The sequence below is a fragment of the Myotis nattereri genome (genome assembly GCF_964212035.1).
Source record: "Myotis nattereri genome assembly, chromosome: 3".
Classification (NCBI taxonomy): Eukaryota; Metazoa; Chordata; class Mammalia; order Chiroptera; family Vespertilionidae; genus Myotis; species Myotis nattereri.
The window spans coordinates 190701904-190724678 of NC_138077.1; the positions used below are offsets into that span (position 1 = coordinate 190701904).

General features: G+C 42.4%; 1 protein-coding gene across 1 annotated transcript in view; it reads right to left on the bottom strand.

The window, feature by feature from the left end:
* Window positions 1-22775, bottom strand: part of MACF1 (microtubule actin crosslinking factor 1) — a 340411-nt gene that overhangs the window by 188501 nt on the left and 129135 nt on the right. Inside the window, exons 5-7 of the mRNA XM_081085882.1 lie at window positions 9539-9628; window positions 5164-5241; window positions 191-283 (exon numbers count right to left, since the gene is read on the bottom strand). Of these exons, the coding sequence (XP_080942008.1) occupies window positions 191-283; window positions 5164-5241; window positions 9539-9628 (261 nt within the window). The remainder of the gene's footprint in view (window positions 1-190; window positions 284-5163; window positions 5242-9538; window positions 9629-22775) is intronic.

The window sequence follows — 22775 nt, forward strand, 5'->3', positions numbered from 1 at the left end:
GGAAGTTCTGGGTTTAGACTGCAAAAGCTTTATTTCCAGGTCAATCCTTATCTTTCTTTCCAAATCCCATCTTACCCTTGTTCACTGCCAAATACAGAGAAGGAAGGCTCAGTGTGCCTGTGGGAGGCAGTGCAACTTCCAGGCCATGTGCAAACCAAGCCACAAGGACCCTAATTTTCACAGACCCTACCTGGAAGTGCAAAATAATGGTCCAGATCAGGCCCAGGGTCAGCTTGGGGTTGCCATCTGTAATGTCATCATTGCGAATATTCACTAGTTTCACCTGAAAAAGAAACAAAAGCTGTTCTCAGAGTTCTGTCACTTTTGGTTTGATTTCATTTTTATAGATTTTTATCATTTATATTCAATTAAATTGATTTTTAGTGTACAATTCCGAGTTTTAAAACATGTATAGGTTTGTGTACCTATCACCATAATAAGAATAACAGAACAGTTCCATCATCCCAAAAAGATGACCCCCTGTTGCCCTTTTGTAGTCAAACCCTGCCCCCACTCCTAACTCCCAGCAACCACTGATCTGTTCCCAGTTTTGCTTTTTTCAGAATGACATATAACTGGGATCATACAGTACATAATCTTTTGAACTAGCTTTTTTTCACTCAACACAATGCCCTTGAGATCCCCATCCCTGTTGCTGCATGTATCAATAGACAGATCCTTTTATTGCGGAGCAGTCTTCCACTGTATTGACACACAACACTGTGTTCACCATTTCATCCACTGAAGGGCACTGAGGTTGTTTCTTGGAGCAATTATGCATTAAACTCCTGCATTCATGTACAGGTTTCTGAGTGAGCATATGTTTCATTTCTCTGGGGTAAATTCCTAGGAGTGGGGCTGCTGGGTCATATGGGTATATGTTTTGCTTTATAAGAAATTGCCAAACTATTTCCCAGTGTGCTATTTTACATTCTCAGCAGCAAAGCAAACTTGCAAGCACATGGTATAGTGAGTTGCTTTTTATTAAGTCATCACAACCCTATTTATTTTTTAAGGTTAAGGGGGAAGGGGGAGTGCCTCTTCTCCCTCATCAGTCTTTGATCTGCTCCAGTCTCCATTTTCACTCCATTTCCAATCACTTTGTCACTGATATTCCCCCCTGCTCATGACTCCCATAGCATCTGCTTTACTCCTGAAATCTCACTCCAACAACACAATATGCACAGACACACAGACTGCCCCCCTGCCCCCCCCGCTTCCAGGCTAGGGTGATCCACCATCCAGTGAGCAGGAAACAGCGCTTTCCTGGGCTGTGGGACTTCCAGTGCTGAATCCAAGAGAGGCCCGGGAAACCAGTCCACTTCCACCACCCCCACCCTGTGAGCCTCTTCTGTCAAACCCTCCCGGAGCTCCTGTTCAGTGGCAGCAAACTGTCCTTGAGCTGCCCTCCATTTCTCTCTTCAATTGAACTGAAACCTGTGTGGCTCCAATGAACCCCAGTAACTTTAAGCAGAAGCCTCAATCTTCCCTTGCACTCACAGTGGCCAGTACTATAGAATGAATGCATGTGCCATCCAAAATGCAGATGTTAAACCCTAATTCCCAATCTGATGGTATTTGGAATTGGGGCATTTGGGGTGATCAAGTTGTGAGGGTGGGACTCTCAGGAATGGGATTAGTGTCCTTACATAAGAGCCCCCCAACGAGCCCTCTTGCCCCTTCCATGATGTTAGGACACAACTAAAAAACAGCTGTCTCTGAACTGGACCGCACCAGACACCGAATCTGCCTTGATCTTACACTTCCCAGCCTCCGGAACTGTGAGAAATAAACTTCTATTGTTTGTAAGTCACCCCGTCTGTGGTGTTTTTGCTCGAGCAGCCTGGATGACTGAGACACCTGGGCAAGGTCTTTCCCTTTTCTGAATCTCAGTCACCCTCTGGGGGTGGAAGAAGCTGCCCTTCCCATCTGAGAATGCAGTTTTTTAACCAATCGCCATGACAACCCACAGTTGGTCGGTCAGTATTAGCTGCATCCACCTTCTTCAGTCCCACCTCCATCACTTTTCCTTTTTATTCTGAAGTCCATCCCCCTGGGCCAAACCATGTGCCCATCTCTGCTAACTCTTCCCTTGACGACTGCAGCACCTAGCTCCTATTCCTCTTTCCCACCGTCTTCCTCCCATCTTTCCTGGGGATTTTAGCACTTATCTCAGTGACCAAATATCACCCTATCTGCCTCCTCAATTCTAATGACTTTCATTTTCCTCTGCATCGGACACTGCACAGCTACGACGTGTGCACCACCATCACAAGGAACTGTTCTAGAGTTCTCTCTGCCCACACTCTCCGCCATCCACTGTTCCTGCCTGCCCACATTCTCATTCCACCAAAGTAACCAAATCACGCTTGGTCCTTATTTAGACTTCTAAATGGGAGTCGAACTGCTGGGTCACATCAATTCCTCTCCATTTATCTTGTTCATTAAAGCCCCCTCTGGTTTCCTCTAACTCTAGACACAGACATTTCAATGCTGCTTTCTCTAGTACCTTGAACACTTTAGCCTCCAATTCTCCTACTGCTTTTCAGTTATCAATTTATTTCAGCAAATATTTATGAAGTGCCAATTATGGACCATTTTTATGACAAGTGATGAAGATAAAAATGGTAAGTAAAATTCATGTTTCCTTGTCCTCACAAGGCCTACAGTGCATTAGAATAAACAGAGAAACAACAATAAAGTAGTATCTATACTAACAAAAGGGTAATATGCTAATTAGACTGGACATCTTCCGGATGTCCTTCCAGATGTCCTCCCAGACAAAGCCACAGTGGCTGCAATGGCCGAGGGCCGGCAGCCGCAGTGACTGTGAGGGCGGGTCCAGCACCGCAGTCCCTTTTGCAGAGGCCATGGGAGAAGGCCCTCAGGAGAAGGCAGAAGGGAGAAGGCCGGCGCTGCGGGAGAAGGGAGAAGGTGCGAAGGCTGGTGCTGTGGGAGAAGGGAGAAGGTGAGAAGGCTGGTGCTGTGGGAGAAGGGAGAAGGTGCGAAGGCTGGTGCTGCGGGAGAAGGGAGAAGGTGAGAAGGCTGGTGCTGTGGGAGAAGGGAGAAGGTGAGAAGGCTGGTGCTGTGGGAGAAGGGAGAAGGTGAGAAGGCCGGTGCTGTGGGAGAAGGGAGAAGGTGAGAAGGCTGGTGCTGTGGGAGAAGGGAGAAGGTGGTAGTTAGGCAGTTAGGGAGATGAGGCCAGGAGGGGAGAGCAGTTAGGCAGTTAGGGGATCAGCCGGCAGGGGAGAGCAGTTAGGGGGATGAGGCCAGGAGGAGAGAGCAGTTAGGCAGTTAGGGGGATCAGGCCAGGAAGGGAGAGCAGTTAGGGGGATCAGGCCAGCAAGGGAGAGCAGTTAGGCAATTAGGGGGATCAGGCCGACAGGGGAGCAGTTGGGGGTGATTAGGCAGGCAGGTGAGCGATTAGGAGCCAGTGGTTCTGGATTGGGAGAGGGATTCCGGATTGGAGAGGGTGCAGGCAGGGCTGAGGGACCCCTCCCAACCCCTACTCCTACACGATTTTCATGCACTGGGCCTCTAGTTATATAAGAAGCAAACTGCTATGGGAATAAACAGAAAGAAAATTTCCCAAGTTAATGAGAATTGCTGATAAGAGTGACAAAAAATTAATTTTAAAAATATGCATACCATTTAATGTTTTATTGTCCCCTGATGTTGCCTAGCAACTGTAGTTATCCCAAATCTTTTCCATACAGCTCTCCCTAAGCAGATGAACTCTGACTCCCTCATCCATCTTCCTCTCCACCACAAACTACCTCTGTACAGTATCTTTATCCAGTCATCCTTCCTTCTCCCTGTACCTCAGAAGAGAGGCATTTTTCTTTTCTTTCTCAAAGAGAACCACACCGGCTATGCGCTGGATCTCACCCCTCACCCCCTGGACTTAGTTCCATCAATTAAGGATACAATGGGAAGAAAGATGGTGTGTAGAAAACAGCATGGATAGAGGAAAGAGCATTAAACTACACATTAGGAGATCTGGGTTAAAGTCCTGAAATTGCTCTAACTTGTTCTGTGATTTGGAGCAGGTCATTTCACCTGTCTCCGTTTCCTTCGCTATAAATGGAAAATCGTAAGTCTAGCATTCCATGGCTCTTCATTCTCCTCACTCACTTTCAGTCTTTCTCTCTTCACTGTCTTCTCCTATGTCTAAAAATACGTTGCTGTCTTCCTTCCTTACCTAGAAAGTGATAACCTTCTTTCCCTTCCTGTATCCAGGTCCAATATACTCTAAACACTTTTCTGCTCTATTAAAACTGTTCTCGCCCTAACCAGTTTGGCTCAGTGGATAGAGCGTAGGCCTGCGGACTGAAAGGTCCCAGGTTCGATTCCGGTCAAGGGCATGTACCTTGGTTGCGGGCACATCCCCAGTAGGAGGTGTGCAGGAGGCAGCTGATCAATGTTTCTCTCTCATCGATGTTTCTAACGCTCTATCCCTCTCTTTTCCTCTCTGTAAAAAATCAATAAAATATATTTAAAAAACAAAACAGCCAAACCGTTTGGCTCAGTGGATAGAGCATCGGCCTGCGGACTGAAGGGTCCCAGGTTCGATTCCGGTCAAGGGCATGTACCTTGGTTGCGGGCACATCCCCAGTAGGGGGCGTGCAGGAGGCAGCTGATCGATCTCTCTCATCGATGTTTCTAACTCTCTGTCCCTCTCCCTTCTTCTCTGTAAAAAAATCAATAAAATATATATATAAAAAAAAAAATAAAAAACAAAACAAAACTGTTCTCTTAAGTCATCAATGTCTACCAGCCAAGACCTCTTCCTCAGACCTTCATGACACCCCACCTCATCTAATTTTCATGATAATGTGGCGCTCTGGTTTTCCCTTTTCCTGGGTGCTATACCTTTTTACTATCTTCTTTGCTGGTTTACCTTTCATCTTCCCTTTGATCTCCATCTAGCATCTAACTCTTCTCGGTGAACACTCTCCCGCTCAGGAAGGCCACAGCTCTCTGTAAGGACTACCAAATGATTTGTCCAACCAAAATACAACTGCTCACAAGCGAGTACGACAGAACTGGGTCAGTCCGATTTAGCAATTTCTGAGGGCTTACTAGGGGTTTGGAGAAATTCCCTAAATAGGAACTTCATACCAACATTCCCTGGCTGAATGAGGAACCACGCGATACTCTTACCTGTCGCCGCTTTAGGAAGTCCAGGGCAATCTGCACATTCTGCAGCCTATGAAAACGCATCCTGCCCTTCTCTCGGGGCTGCAAACAAAAAAGGGGGTGTTAACTTCAGCTACACCAATTTATCCATGAAGACCACTTTCCACTTCCATTTCAAAGACAAAGAATTCCTCACGGTGGAAGCCAGGCGTGGGAGCATTACATACAGCACCTTCAATGGCAGGACATGTCTGGGTCACCATGCTGTTAGGCCTCCAAAAGGCTTTATTTACCACTGTAATTCCCGTGAACACATGGCACGGTTTGACTACTAATGCTGAACCAATGCTGCAGCTTCTCTGCAGGTTCTTCTGCAGTCCTACATGGCAGAACCTGATTTTGGAGGTGAGACTGATCGGGACAAAGACTTCGGCTCTTTGGCTCCTAAAATCACGGTTAAATGCTATTGTAAAGGCAGAGTGGAAAGTCTTAATTGCATATTGCACAGTAATGGACAGAGCAAACCTTATTGTAAACCTAACAAAAGATGCCAAAGGTAGATAATTTTAAATGAAGGAATGAGGAGTTACATATGCTCAGTAAATACATTTTAAAAAATCCAAAATGAGAGGCAAAAATCAGGAAGAAACCTATTTTCCAGGAAGATGGGTGTCCATGCAGAAAAGTTACCCTTTACTCCAGTAAGAAATACCCAGAGTTAACAAAACCTTGGTGATGTAGGGAAGTTCAACATGAGAACCAAAGAAAGGTATTTTTTGCCAGCCAGTCACTGAGTCCTGGATGTCACACGGCCCAGCAGAGGAGCCCATCTCCACCGGTGCTTCTGGTATCCTAGCCACAGCTCCACTACCACCCACTCAAAAGGACATGAGGTCTATTTGCCCAACAAGTACATGCAGGATGGCTATCTACTTCTGGAATGTTTTCTCCTGCTTACTTTCCAATGTTGCTTTTATCTTCCTAACACTGGGACTAAAATATCAATCTCACTAGATTATATCCAGTTCATTTGTAAATGTCAAATTGGGACTAATTAAAGGCTGATAAAATATAAAGTAGCTCTGTTGTGGGCACCTGCAGAGGAAACAGTATCCCAAGTTGAAGTGAGCAAAAAATGACCCAACAGGTGGAAAGATAAGGGTGGAGACATCTCCCTGGGCACCCCCAACACTTCGAAGCAACATTCCCAAACTATGATATTCTATAAGGATGTTGATGCTTCTCTGGGCAACTTCTGAAATCAAAGGTTTAGGAAAAATCTTTTTAGCAAGTACCTCTCCTCAGTCATTTCAGCTAAGTTATTGTAAATATGGTTTAAAGAATGACAGCGCCTGTGAAACTGAAGATTCTAAGGCAATGGGAAGGGAGATCAGTGAAGTGAAAAGATGACTTTAAGAGGACAGGGAATGGAAATATTGCCTCATCCCTATTTCTTGAGAAAGATTATGAGCTATAATTTATGGCCTACAAGCAGGAAATGCCCCCTCCACACATCCTAATCTTTACTCCTATGTACTCCCCACCAAAAATAAATAACCTTGCCCTGGCTGGGTGGCTCAGTTGGTTGGAGCACTGTTCCGTAAACCAAAAGGTAGCAGGTTAAATTACTGGTCAGTGCATATACCTAGGCTGCAGGTTCGATCCCCGGTTGGGGCACGTACAGGAGGCAACAGATCAATCTCTCTCTCTTTCTCTCTCTCTATCTCTCTCACAAAATCGATAAACATATCCTTTGGTGAGGATTAAAAACAATTATTAAAAATAAATAACCTTAAGAACATGCAGGTTAAATCTGTGTCCTCTGCAGCAACTAGCGATATTATTGACCAAGGCAGAGTATCTCCATGCAGTGAGTGGTTTGCAAACAACAGACTACTTTAAAAATAAATGACATGGTGTGTAGTGAAAACCCAGAGGCTAGAGAGGTGGAGAGAGATACCAGTTAGTCTGGATAAGCTACTAACTGCCATGCTATCAATTAAACTTTCCACAATTTTGCAATCTGGACTCAGGCAACACAGCAAGGCCACAAGAAAGCTATGGGGCTCCAGGTCTCAAAGGAATCTGACACCACACCATTATTCTTTCTGTGCCAACCATTCTCAGATAAGCAAAATAATTCCCACTTCAGGATCATCTAACAGTGCCAGGGCACGATTAGCTTTAACCACGATCTTTGGGACCCAGATTCCCAGGTGGACAGTGAAGAAGACACTTGGGACAGGAGACCTGGAGAACCTCAAACTCTCTGATAGCCCTGCAGTGCCAGCTGGGATGCTGGCATCGCCGGGAGGACCTACTACATCATCATCATCTTCCTCCTCCTGCTCCTCGCTGTTTGCATGGCGCCAGGAGGGCATGCTCACCAGACGGAGGGTCTTCAGCCCTGCTGGCTCCTTTGGCCACCAACCAAGGCAACAACGTAACAGAGTAACAGAAAATGCACAACACAAAAATGAAAAGGAAATGAATGCAACATTAAACAAAGCGGATGAAAATACCATCCCACATCCAAAAAGATGCAAGACCAGAACAGATGGCTTTACTGAGCATGTCTTATGTTGAAACACATCTTCAATCCTCCATGGCCACCCACCCTCTCTGATTTATGAATCAATGAAGGGAGAAAGAAACAATGTGAATAACCATGAAAGAGATATTTGGATTATTTTCAATGATAAGATGATATCCTCTGAATATCTCCATAAACACCTGTAGGTTTTCAAAGGTTAGGAAAATTACATTGAAGTGGTTTTAACCTGTTTTGTAAAGCAATGTCACCAAAATGTCACTTTCCACTACAAGTTCACTCAAGTTCATCAAATATGCTGGGCAAATTGCAGAAAATGTAACTTGGTGAGCACTGAAGAGTAAAGTCCAGCTCAGTGAAGGTGAAATTCTGAATATATATGAGATTTATAAATGAGGGCCAGAGAAGGGCCAGAATTCATCTTGTGCTGGCTGTGTTGATAAGAGCACCTGTCAATTGAAGGCCATTAAAAATTATAAAATTAATTCTACTGCAAGGCAAAAAAGATGTGAAACCAAAACACAGAGCCATTCAGAGGGAAGGCAGGGGAGGGTGGGTGGGAAGAGATCAGCCAATGAACTTAGATGCACATATGCATAACCCGTGGACACTGACAATGGAGTGGTGAGGGCCTGGGGGGCAGGGGGACAGACAGGAGCAGGATGGAAGAGGTTAATGGAAAGATGTAATACTTTCAATAATAAAGATTTTTAAAATGTAATATTTTCAACAATAAAGATTAAAAATAAAACCAAACACAGGGCCCAAGGGAAGCCAAACCCAACCCTAGAAAAAGCTCAGTATTACTTAGGGAGTAAAATCTAATGTGCCAAATTCTGTACTTAAAACACAACAAACAATGACTAAGAATCACCAATGGCAGTGGGTGGGCTGAGCTTCCCAGACTACTCAAGCTGTGCACCTCTCCTCAGTTCTCCTTCCTCACAGATGTTTCCAGTATTCAACCTTAGACTGTTCTAAATGAAAATGATGTCATCTACGATGCTAGAGACAGAACAGAAACTGCACAGGATCATCTGCTTCCATTTGGCTCAAATCTATTGAACAATGGGCTCGCCAAGTGAGGTTTTTTTGATCCTGCAAAAGAAGCAAGTATAAGAACTATCATCTGACAAGCCAAGAGGCTCCCAGGAGATTTGCCCTCAGATGTGTAGGTGTTTCCCAGAAGCAATGTTTGAACATTCTGGGAGGAGGCAGGCATAGTTAATTGTCCAAGGAGCCCAAATATACTGTATCCAGGGCTGTGCTCAGACATCAACCTCAGCATTTCTCCAAACGGGTGAGACTCAGTGAATCATAGAAGGGAGGTGAATCGAAAAGAAGCAAACAAACAAAAAACCACTTGGGCTTTTAAATGTAAACTTCAGAACCTGAGCTGAATACAGAAAGTAAAACAATTCACAACAAATAGGAAAGACTCCATATAGACTAGAAATAAAACTCTAGGAAGAAAACGACACCTTGTTAAAAAAAAACCAAACCTTTAAATGTGAACCTCCAATTCCTAAAATACTACTAGTGTCTATAAATGGATAAAAAAAACAAAGAAGGAGAAAATAAGCAGTTATGAAATGAATATAACCGATACCTGGACCTATCAAGAAGTGAGAATATTTGACACATCAATTTGAATTAAGATAAAATCACATCATACGTAAACTGTAAGTCTGAGTTAGACATAAAGTCCACCAATAATCTCTCCTACTTCTTCCTCCCACATAACAGAGCAAGCAGTGACGGCCACTGCCCTACCACTCAGCAAGGTGGAACAATACATAATTTATGGACCACGCCTGTGAGGTCACTCATTAGGAAAGAGTAGCTCACCAGTTTGATGCCTGAGAGGACCTCCAGCAGAGAGATCAGGTTATGGCCATCACGTAGATCTTCATAAAGATCATTGATGTGCTTGCGGACCTGTGCATGAGAGTAAAACAAGACTGCTTTTTACTTGATCTTAAACTATTTTATTATCTACACAAGAATCTCTGTAAATACAAATTTAAAGATTTGAAACTGGAAATAATAATAAAATTCAGGAATTTTCAGGTTGGAATACAGCACATGAACACTTACCAGAAGTGTGTTTTTAAACTTGAAGCCAGATTTATTACACCCTCTAGCCAACCCTGAACAATATTCTTTTTTAAAAAAAAATATATTTTATTGATTTCTTACAGAGAGGAAGGGAGAGGAATAGAGAGTTAGAAACATCGATGAGAGAGAAACATCGACCAGCTGCCTCCTGCACACCCCCCACTGGGGATGTGCCTGCAACCAAGGTACATGCCCTTGACCGGAATCGAACCCGGGACCCTTCAGTCCACAGGTCGACGGTCTTTCCACTGAGCCAAACCGGTCAGGGCCTGAACAATAATCTAAAAGTTTGGACAAGGAGATAGGGAGTCTTAATCATCCTGAAACACCTCAGGAATTATTATGGATCAAAATGTGTACTGCCCAGCCAGTTTAGCTCAGTGGATAGATCACCAGCCTATGGACTAAAGGGTCCCGAGTTGGATTTTGGTCAAAAGGCACATGCCTCCGTTGCAGGCTTAATCCTTAACCCTGGTCTGGGCATGTGCAGGAGGCAACCAATCATTGTGTCTCTCTCACATCGATATTTCTCTCTCTATGTCTCTCCCCCTCGCTTCTACTCTCTCTAAAAATCAATGGAAAATAACCTTGGGTGAGGATTTTTAAAAAAGTGATACAATGCCAGTGATGGTCAGATGAGTTCAGCCAGAGTTAGAAGAGCCTTCTAGAGAGTGCTGGAAAGAAAACTAGAATGCTAGGTACCAGTGCTTCATAGGGTGCACATCTAATGTAACCCCCTATTACCAAATATTTCTAACAGTGAATTTGAGAATTATTTTCCTTCTGGGAAAAACAATTTCAATTTTATAACAGAAACTATGGAAAAACAAATCTCACTTTGGAAAAATGTATGGTTAAAGTCAAATACTGTGCAAAATTCTTCACATGTTATCTCATCTCTCCCTCGCCCCTGTAAGGCAGGTTTCATTAATATTCCTATTTTATGCACGAGGAAATGAGGCACAAAGAGGTCAATAACCTGCCCAAAATCACAAGTGGAAAAGCTGGCCTGTTTGGTCTTTTCAAATTTTAGGCTTTGCCATTAACTATATGCTTTATAATCAGCCATAATCTCCTTTATTTACTAAATCAAAATTACTGTCCTGTGAGGTTTATTTATGACCCATATTCTACAGGAGAAACTGAGGCTCTCCGATGTTAAGGCCACATAGTTTTGGCAAGTGGCAGGTCTTCTGATTCCAAGTCTAGTGATAACTTCACTGAGTGACGCTCACGTCACACAATCAGAAGAGTAGTAGAAATTACAAGGAAGAAGATTCATTTTCAACATGAAATAAATAATTTTCTAGACAACATTAAAAAGGATTAGTTTCAGAAGTAGTAAATTTATAGTCACTGGAATTTTTCAAGCAGAGACTAGGTGAGATTTCTACATCTGTGTCAAAAACTGAACTATAGTCCTTCCCAATTGTAATATCTAGCATTCAAAATAGAAACGGAATCAGAAAAGATAAACACTGGAAATCTCTGGGAAGACTTCCTGAAAGAGAAAGGACTTGAAAAATTACAAAATGTTTTGATAGAAAGAAGATGGGGAAACCATATAAGACAAGGTATAGAGGTGGGAATATGCAAAGTAAGCATGTTTGTATGTGTGTGTTAAGGAATAAGGTGGCAGGCAGATTACCCAATTGAAGGAAATGGTTCATGATGACTGCATAATAGCTTTCAAATACTAAAAGAACATTTCTTCAATTTCTGTGCTATTTACAATATACTCGCTATAGGCATGACACACTTTTTAGTTTAATCTGCAACATTTACATTTTTTTCCATCACTTAAATCTAGACAATGAACAAACCAATACATCCAGTTCAGACTTGTAGCATTTGTTGATTTCCAGGGTGTAAATACTCCCACCATGACCAATTTCAAGCTGCTAATATATCACTAAGTGTGATGTTGGGAAGAAAAGTACAGTAGCACACCATTATATGGTATTTTCATCATAGAGACACAATTTACAAAATTAACCTCAAGAACATAGACAATAATAACATGTAGTAAAATAATTATGAAGTAATGAGCTTTGAGTATTTACTACCTTTATTTTAAGTAGAATGTATTTAACTGTAAGTTTATATAATTTAACTTTTAATAATGGCTATGCTTAGCAACAAACTCACAAAATGTAACATTTGCCTCTTGTGAGTCCTTTCAAGCTGGTTCCAGCACACCAGTGGCTCCAAGATTTCAAGACCTCTCCCTCAAATGGGACCAAGATATCAAACTTTGCAACTGAATAGCCACAATGCCTCACTAACAGAAACAAGCAGTCATGATGGTTGGAAAGGGGGATTTGAGAAATTCAATTTTAAATACACAGACAATAGGGTGGTGAAGGCCTGGGGTGAGGGGCAGGGGCGGGGTGGGAGAGGTCAATGGGGGAAAAAGGGGACATATGTAATACTTTCAACAATAAAAATTTAGCCCTAACCAGTTTGGCTCAGTGGATAGAGCGTCGGCCTGAGGACTGAAGGGTCCCAGGTTCGATTCCGGTCAAGGGCATGTACCTTGGTTGTGGGTGCATCCCCTGTAGGAGGTGTGCAGGAGGCAGCTGATCAATGTTTCTCTCTCATCGATGTTTCTAACTCTCTATCCCTCCCCCTTCCTCTCTGTAAAATAATCAATAAAATATATTTTAAAAAAAATAAATAGAGATTTAAATACACTGATTTTAAAATGGCAACAAAGAACCTGCAAATGGAAATGGTTCTTGAAGCAGCTGGAAATACCAGAATTCAATCTGGGTCAGCTGAGAATTTAAGTTCAGAAGTCATATGCATAGAGGTGCTAGGCTGGAGACATGGGAAATGTTGGGCTTTCTGGGTTAGGGGCAAGAAAAAAGAGCAGAGTGCTAAGGACTGAGCCTGAGGGAATAGCCGAAATTAGAAGGCAGAGATGGGAAAGCAATCAAGGATGGGCGGAGGGGTGAAAGAGATAGACAAAAACACCAAAGAAGTATAATCAAGGAAGGGTGATCGCCAGTATCTTATGCTGCAGAACAAGAAGGATGAGGCCTAAGAAGGGTTTTTTTAATTTTCCTATAAATAAGAGTGTTCTGTGATAATACTTTTCTAAACAGTGGTGGAATGGAAATCAGATTACAAAGGAATGATAGGTTACAATAATAAATCAGAAAATATTAAATACTTGGTATTAAGGATTAAGAAGAGAAGAGACAACAGTGAGGGATTTACTTTTGATAGATAACACTTGAACACAGGGTATAAAAATTGGAAATGGGCATTGAATAATTATTTAAATGAATTATAGTAGGGTTGAGGACCAAGTGAGATCGTGTTATCAGTAGCACACAAAATATTACAGAGTACTGAAAAGAAAAAGGAGACACTTTGAAATGTAGAGTTAATTTCACATCAAGGCCTCAAAATTCCAGTTATGTTTTATGTCTGTAAATAGCAAAATTCAACAACCTTGTAAGAAACTTAGTGGAAAACTAGCTTATTATATCTCTCAGTCTTTCTCTGATTATAATAATACAATAACTATTAAAACAAATAGAGAGAGAGATAGAGGTAAATAGAAAAGGAGAGTGGGGTGAGCTGTTCTGATGTTTATCTTTCCGGAGAATTTTCAAGAACAGAGGACAACAGTCTGTTTATGAAGCATATTGGTCACAGCTCTGCCAAGAGAAGATAAAGAACTAGCTAACATTTACTCATTCTTCTATGTCAGAAATTTTTCAAATGCAGTGATGGGATTTGGAGGGCTCAATTAACATCCCAAAGTCACACGGCTAGTAAACGGCCAGGCCGATCAAGTCTAGGTCTGTCCCATTCTAAAGTTTTTACCTCTTCTGCAAATAGTAGGCTGACTCTAAAGTTTTCCACAAATGTCTTAAGAAAAAGTCCAGTGAACTAAGCATCAGAAGTTTTAGGGGCAGCCATATGAAGCCAAGAGTGCTCAGGAATCATCAATATGTATGTCTCCAACAAACAATAATGCTATTCTGTCAACAAATAAGATGAAATGAAAACTTCAACTATCCAGGTCCTTGACTATTTGTACTCCCTGTGAAAATCACTGTCAAAATTAGTGACTGCCTATAAAGAATATACATGAAAGGCTAACACATGAAAAAATGTTCAATATCATTAAACAAACTCATGAAAAGATGCTCAATATCATTAGCCATAAGAAAAATGAAAATCAAAACTACAGTGAGATACTACTTCACACTCACTAGGATGGCTACAATAATTTTTAAAAAACAGCCCAGCCAGCATAGCTAAGTGGTCGAGCGTCAACCTATGAACCAGAAGTTCATGGTTCGATTCCCAGTCAGGGCACATGCCCAGGTTGCAAGTTCAGTCCCCAGTGTGGGGCATTCAGGAGGCAGCCGATCAATGGTTCTTTCTCATCATCGATGCTTCTATCTTTCTCTCTCTCTCCCTTCCTCTCTGAAATCAATAAAAATATTTTTAAAAAACAGATAATAACTGTTTGTTTGATGTAGATATAGAGAAACTGGACCCTCATATATACTGCTGGTGGGAATGTAAAATGGTGTAGCTGTTCGGAAAACAGGCTGACAGTTCCTCAAAAGGCTAAACACAGGTTACCATATGATCTAGTAATTCCACTCCCAGGTGTATACCTAAGGAACTGAAAACATGTCCAGAGAAAAAACTTGAACATGAATGAATGTTCATAGCAGCATCCATTGTTCATAACAGCCAAAAAGTAAAAATAACCCAAATGTCTATCAATTCATAAATGGGTAAATTAAATGTGGTCCATTCATACAATGGAATGTTATTCAGCAATAAATACTGATAAATGCTATAACATGGATGAAACTTTAAAACATTATGCTAAGTGAAAAAAGCCACTGGAACAAAGAAATAGACCACATATTGTATATCTAAAATAGGCAAATCTATATTCAGAAAGTAGATTATGGCTGCCTGGGGTTGCGGGAGGATATAGAGGGGTTAAGGGTAATGACTACAGGATACAGTGCTTCTTTCTGGGATGATAAAAAACGTTCTAAAATTTATTGTGATGATGGTTGTACAACTCTGATAATACACTAAAAGCCAATGAATTATACACTTTAAACTGCTGGAGGCAAAGAACAACAGTAGTTAACATATAAATGGAAGAAGTCCGCTAGAAGGCTAATGGACTTTGATATTCAGCAGGGCTGAAAAATCAGCATTATATTACCCTGCTGCTGGCCAAATGGCTGAAGGCAATCCCCTAAACTGATAATCCTTTTACTGTTTACCAAACTTTACCTTTGCTATGCCTGTTTGCATTCCTAAAGCACAAATGTATATTCAAGTAAATTAAAGCTGATGGGTCAGGGGTTTCAGAGAGCCTCTCCACTAGAAAAGTTTCCGCCTGGCTCTCCATGCCTTCCAAATTTATATTTCTTGTCTAGTGTATCATCCATTTGTGTGTCAGCCCCTTCTCCAGACCTTGAACCCTAGCCGCAAATGGATGCGGCATTCGCATTAAATGGGTGAATTGCATATGTGAATTAAATCTCAAAAAAGCAATTTTGAAAAATTAATGAATGACTAAATTTTGAGAGACCAAGTCCATCCTAACCCAGGTCAATCCTCAACCTCTCTCCCTCCCGCCATGCAGTAATAAGCCAAGGAAAGCTCTGCCCTCCAATTTTTTAAAGATTGGCTTGAAGTTAAGAAAAGAGAAACAGCTTCTCCCAATTTCTGGGTTGCTTTTTTAGCAAAGGCAATAAATTGCACTTAAGTGCTTGGTATCAGAATCTGAGCCCAAAGAGACTTTAAAGATTACTTAACGCTAACACTCTCAGTTTACAGGTGGGAAAAGTGTTGTCCAGAGAAGTTAATATAATTTCTCTGGGAAGTGTCAGACCACTGTCTCCTGACTCTGAGTTCAGTGCTCTTTCCCTTCAGAAGGCTCCCATGAGACTTGAAGGGCAGAAATGACATGTTAGTAACATTAAATTACAAGCCCTGGCATCCAGGGGGAGGGTAGCAGGGGGAGTGACAGCGAACTCAGCGGACACGCCGCATTCTCACCACACCTCTGTCCCCTTCACCACCACCCCCAGGTAGCCAGCAAGAGGTCGCAGCCCGCACCCAGATGCCACCACCCACCCCCAGTTCTCCATCCTAGCATAGAGCCCAGCCCCAATCAAGCAATCAGGGCCTGCCGGCCACTGGTCACCATCTGTGGGTCGATCAATCTGGGCCGGGCCCCCCACCCAGCTCCCTCAGCATCTGGGAGCCAGGCAGCAGCCCTGCCCCCTGCTGCGGCCACTGGTTGCCATCTGCAGGGAAATCATCGGGGCACTCAGGCCACCCCCGCGCCCCCCCACGCCCTCCCCCCACTGCCGCTCACACCTGCCTTGGCCTGGCACCACTCATTCACCTGCTCCACCATCCCGCTGTGGTCCCACTCTCATCAGGGCCCATCAGGGCCAGCAGCGCCTCTACTACCGCCCAATGCCAGCACCATATCGCTGACGCCCACCATGTTCTGCACTGCCCCCTGGTGGTCCGCACATATCATAGTGAGCGGTTGAACTAATTGAACTCCTGGTCTAGGGGACAATTTGCATAGTAGGCTTTTATTATATAGGATAAAAGGACTGCCCCCACCCCAAAGAACCAAGGATTATCATGTAGTATTCTTTGATATCTGCAGAAAACCTGATCTAGAAAAGCTTTCCTCTAAGACCAAGCACGTCAAACTCGCAGCCCACACGAATATTTTTGTGGCCCAGCCAATATAACGGTATGTAAGAAACGTTTTAATAAAAATTTATAACTTAATTTTTACAATATCCTGTTATACATAATTATTAATAACGAACTAAACCTTCCCTAATGACGGATTACTATAATAGTGTTGCATTCATTTCCCTTACTCGCACCTTATGCACAGGCGCACCATTTCTCTCCACTAACACTAGCAGTGAATATTTTAGCAGCTGATTGCCATGTCATTAGTCTTGGACTGACTTGTTTGGTGTGCGCAACAGGAAATATTTTGCTTTCGGAGAATAAGAAAAATAGGTTTGCATTATGCTTATTAATTTGTGCAGTTATTCGGTGTCTGGTAAGTTAATGTTCAAGAAAAAAATATTAATTTTTATTAAAATGTTCTATTATTTTATATGTTAACAATTACTCGTTTATTTCAGCCCTTTGTATTCAGCATGTCTCTATCGAAATAAACCTACGTTTCTGTGAAAATTGAAGCTTTTGTGTGTGTTTTTTGCGGCCCAAAAAACGTAAACCTTGTTTATTTGGCCCGTGTTAGCCTTTGAGTTTGACATGCTTGCTCTAAGACTGTTAGAAGAAAACACAAGTAGCTCAACTTTCTTGATCCAAACTATGTTGAAGAACAAAAAAAATAGGTCAGAGGAGAAAGTTTTATTTTTATTTATTTTTTCTTTCAGAGGAGAAAGTTTTAAAGAGGACAGTGTGTTATTAATGCTCATCTACACTTATTAAAGGATACAGGAAAAGTGAAAGTGAGCCTGGTAACTAACGGCTTTCTGAATTTACATATTTCTAAACTATAAGAGGGAAATTCCTTATTGATTCAGTAGCCAAATTTATCCTCAAGGAAAAGCCTAATGCTAAAAAACAGATTACAGTTGACTCATACTTTTCACTCGGGAAAGAACAGTGTTCAAATGCAGGGGGTACAAAGGGAGGCTGGAATCCCTGTGGGAGTAAGTAGAGTGAGAGAGAACGAAGTATAAGGCTCTTTGCAGATAAGAATTCTACCCTCACTCTGTTTTGAGAGTTCCTTAAGTTTTAAGAAGTCTAACAGTGGTACCAACAAAGTCTGATTAAGACTGACCAAGATCCCCTGAGGATGACTGAAAATTCACAATGGGTAGTTTTCCTTAACAGGCAGGCACTTGGTTACAGGGAACTGAGACACCAAGCCCAGATGCAGGCCGAAAACCGTTAGTGGGGAGTTAGATGCACTTAGAGTGAAATCAAGATCTGAAAACTCAGGTCCAGGCAGAGATAGCCACAAACCACCACCATATGGTCACACTTGGGTAACAAAAGCAACATCCCTTCCCTCAGTGTCTAACCAACACTACTTTGTCAATCTCTTAAACTCTTTGCTCGTCTCCTTCCGGCCTTTCCCACAGATACAAATAAGAAAAGAGGTGTGAAAGTACACACTGTGTTTAGGGAGCAGTGAGCTGTCTCAGGTGGCTACAGCCGAGGCTGTGCAGGAGAGAGTGGCTGCTACTACCCTGTGTGCAATTAGCCTCAGAGAAAAACTGAAAACAGTAAAAACGTAGAGTTCAAAACTTCTGCTGGTTTACCTGGAATCTTAACTAAAATTCCAGGAAGGCCAGTGGCTTCCAGATTGCATACATGAATAAGAATGGAACAAACTATTCCATCTGCTAGATTAAATACTGGCCTTTCCCTAAAGTCAACAGAAACTACCACAGAAAGCATTTCTCCTCCATCTTAGGAGCTCATGCTCTCAGTTCCGTCGCATCCTCTCGCCCTTTCTTGAAGTTTTCTTTGTGGGGATATACTTTATCAGCTACCAGGACCTAGGTATATGGCAAAGGTAATTTAAATACAACCTTAAACTCTAGATTTTTCTTTTTGCTGGTTCTCTAAATGAGGTTATTGCTATATTTCAGATGCTTACATACTTAGTAAATCTCTGTTAAGATTGGACTGATAGTGTTCTCATGTATAAAGATAAAATTAATTTGCTTATTCCAGAACAAAAGAGTATTTGGGAATCCAAAAGATCTCAGGTTGGCTAAATCTAGAACTTGAGAGGCTGGGTTGTTTTGTTCTTATACCAGCCTGCTTATGCCGGAAGCCAGTCCATCCTTGCTGCTTGACACAGTCGCTGCAGGGAAGAAACATCTGCACAGCATGTTTCAAGGGACCTGGTGTATATGACATACTGTTCTTAATATGTTTGCTCCCCTTCTTAGCGCTATGTGTTTTAATCAAGGTCACCTCTCCAAGAAAGGTTGTTTCCCCAGGTGGGGATTTTTCCCTGGAGTTAGGGATTAACAGGACTAAGGAAGGGAATAAATCAGTAAAACCCCTTAACTAAGTGCCAGGCAGGTAGTTAATCACACTTTAGCTACATAATCTTTACTTACGATAATCTCCTTCAGTTACTTCCTTGTAGCTTAACAGAACAATAGAGTAGTCACTTGGAATGGAGATAACAAATGCCCTAACCTTTGGAATAGAATGGATAGGATTAAAATCAACTGGTATAAATATAGATGTAACAGGAGAATAAAAGGAGAACCTGGCTGGAGAACCTGGCTGGAGAACCTGGCTAGGGAACCTGGCTAGGGAACCTGGCTAGAGGACCTGGCTGTGCTGATCAACTAAACGCTGTCTCCATGTCCTTCCTTCTTCGCCAACTCCGTCAACACCTTTGGGAACCCCTGGACCTGCTGGGGCAGGACCCCAACATGCTTGCCAATGGCAATATTCACCTGGGTGTACTTGGGGAACAAAGCAAAGAATGCTTGAGTTATAAAAAACAAATCTCAATCCCTAATTCTCAGCCTGAAGTGCAAAGAACTCCAGCAAGGGAGCAATGATTCTGATTAGCAGCGAATCTCTCTCTGAAATATCCTAAAATGAGAAAATGCTGTTGGAACCGAAGGGTGGAAGTCTGAGAAGAGATGACAGACAGCCAAAGATTTAAGTGAAGCTCTGGCTGGTCTCCAATTTCTAACAATGCTATGATGTGTTTGTCTTGCTTCTCTCTCCCTGGGCCTCCTGTCATCACACAGCACTGAGGCAAAGGAGAGGTCCAACAGGCAACATGGGCTACAGATGAACAGCAGGGAACAGAGCATTTGCAGTCAACTACAGAGTTTAGGGGGATAAGCTTGAGGCAGGATAAATTCAGTTCTTCCCGGTGTCAAAGATGAGGTACGAACACAGGGCAAGTTGGGAGCATATTCAGTGAAAAGAAGAAGTAATTTTGGTCAGAAGACTCATGAGTGATCTTTAGCTCCATCCGGTCACTAGCTGTATAATCTTGGGAAGTCACTTCATCCTTCTAATTTTCACTTTCCTTAGTTGTGAAAATTGAAAGAAGAAAATACTTTTACCTTTTTCAGGCTTATTACAAGGATCAAGTCAGAGAAGATTGTGCCATGTAAGCTATAAAACTTCCAAAATATTATTTATTCAAGGCAACAAATCTTTATTGGGTACTTCTTGTGTCTCTGGTGCAGTGCTTGGTAGAGAAAGTAGCACAATACAGTCTAGCCCTCAATGAGCACTCTAGCAGAGGAGATCAATGTGTGAACACACAAGACATCTTCAAAGTGATATGAAATAGAAATGAAGCTGCAGTTAATTTAGTCCAAGGGATGAAGGTCAGAGTCTCAGCAAGGTGGTAATGGACCTGAGCCTTGAAGGGTAAGTGGGTAAAAGCCAGGCAGAGGAAGCTGGGACATGCATTCTAGCGGGAGAAAAGTGGATAAGCGAAGAGGGGTGAAAGTACACAGTGTTCAGGGAACAGGGGGCTGTCTCGCGTGGCTACGGCACAGGCTACACAGGGGAGAATGCCTAGAAATGAAGCTCAGCAGATTGGAACCAGTTGTAAAGGGCTCTGCATCATGACAGAATTACATGTCATCAAACAAGAGGCAACTGGTACACACACTGAAAGGATTAGAGCAGAACATCAGTATTTCCCTCCCCTTCCTTCTTGTCTTCACACTGAAAAAATGAGACACAGTATTTGCCTTCAAGGTATAATCTAGCAGAAAGACAAATGCTACAGGCCCTGTAACAGGAGTACATAAGGAGTACAGGGAAGGGCACAAAGAGTAGTCAATCCCATATGGGAGAGTCAAGAAAACATTAAGGAGGTGTTAAGCTGGTTTTATCCAGGCAGAACAGAGTTGGGAAGGTATTCCACGCAGAGGGAGCAGCATGCGCAAAGATACAGAGTCATAAAACAGCATGGCACATAGTTGGGCAAGAGCTTAAGGTACAAGAGAAATATGATGCTAGAAACTGGAAAAGTAGGAAGAAGCCAGTGCCAGTACTACAAGGGCCCAAGTTCTAAAATTTCAGTTCTGCCTCCTTCTAGTGGTGTGACCTTATACAGGCTACTTAACCTCTCTAAATGTCACTGTCTTTATTGATAAAATGGGAGTATTAATAGAATCTATAGCACAAGGTCACTAAAGGATTAAAACTAATATAATATTGAATGTCGATGTAACTGAAAAAAAATTTTTAAAGGTCACTGGAGGATTAAATGAGATAATAATCCACGTAAAAGACTTAGTACAGAATGTTTGATTTACAGTAAACACTCAATAAACCACTACTACTATTTTCATAACCATTATTATAGAAAACTTTATTAGGAAACTAATAGTGGTTAAGGCAAGAGATGAAGAAGCCTGGACTAGAGCTGAGGTTAATAAGGATGGAGAAGAGAAGTCTGCAACTCTTTCTGAGTTGGACATGATTGACTGGAGCTGGTGAGAGGGGAGACGATTGGCAAGATAGAATATAGCATGCTTCTAGGTTCCAAACTTGGACAGCTAGGTATATGAGTAAAACTATTCAGAAATTTGGGATATGTGGGTAGGACTGGGGAATGTCCAGATGAACATGTCAAGTACACTGAAATATGCAGGTCCTTGGTTTAGGAAAGAATTCAGGAAAGGGCTCTATCAATCATCTCTTCCTAATCCATATCTTGCAGCTTGAAAATCACCCTCACCTGCATGCCATTAAACAAGTGGCCCTAAGGAGCCATGTTTGACTTATGTAATCATCTCCCCTAGTTTACTGAACTATAGATGGGACCTGACCCACGGAGGAAAAGGAAACCCCTGCCAATCAGGTGTTCCTGCTGTGTCCTGAGAATCATGTAGTTGCAGGCGTTTGCATCACCCTTGAGGAACACAAGTAATGGGAGAAATACAAAGAAATAAATGTAGGGGACATACAGAAAATAATTAAAATGAGAGATTGCAAGGCCTCATGGAAGGAGAAAGGGAGAGTAGCTGTCCGATATGTTTAGTTTTCATAAAGCCCAGGTGCATTTAGACATCAGATTCTGTGAGATCGCCCTGCATCCTTTTCTACTTGTGCTTCCTTGCATTCCATGCAACCAAATGAGACTGTCAATCAGAAAACAGAGACCAAAACAAGGAAATGGCCAAGGTCAGGACCCTGGGGAACATCAACACGGAGTCAGACAGAGGAAGAACAGCCAGTGAGAGGCAGGGAAAGGGCATGCACAGAGGGAAGAGGTAAGCCAGGGAAAGGGCATGCACAGAGGGAAGAGGTAAGCCAGGGAAAGGGCATGCACAGAGGGAAGAGGTAATTCGGTAAAAAGCAGTGTCTTAGTAGCCAACGTGAGAGGAAGCTTTAAGGACTAGCAAGTCAGTCCACAGTATCAAAATGCTGCAGAGAAATCAATAAGAGGAAGACAAAACCAGGCTACTGGGTATGGCAATTAGGAGGTCACTGTGACCTTTCCCAAAGTAGTAGTGATTACAACGCAAAAACAGTTTTCAGCCCTGGCTGGCTTGGCTCAGTGGATAGAGCGTCAGTCTGCGGACTAAAGGGTCCCAGGTTCTATTCCGGCCAAGGGCACATGCCTGGGTTGTGGGCTCGATCCCCAGTAGGGAATGTGCAGGAGGCAGCCAATCAATGAGTCTCTCTCATCATTGATGTTTCTATCTCTCGCTCCTTCTCCCTTCCCCTCTGAAATCAATAAAGAAATATATTTTTTAAAAAAAACAGTTTTCAAACCTTGACTGCCACATTAGTCATACTGTTTATCCTTATGTGCATCCTAACAGGTCTCTACCTTGGTTTCTCTGTTTAAAAATAATTAATAAAATCTGCCCCCAACCCTTGCCATTCTGGGGTGTTCTGTATTTTAAACTGCATGGTGGTTATATATATAGATATAGAT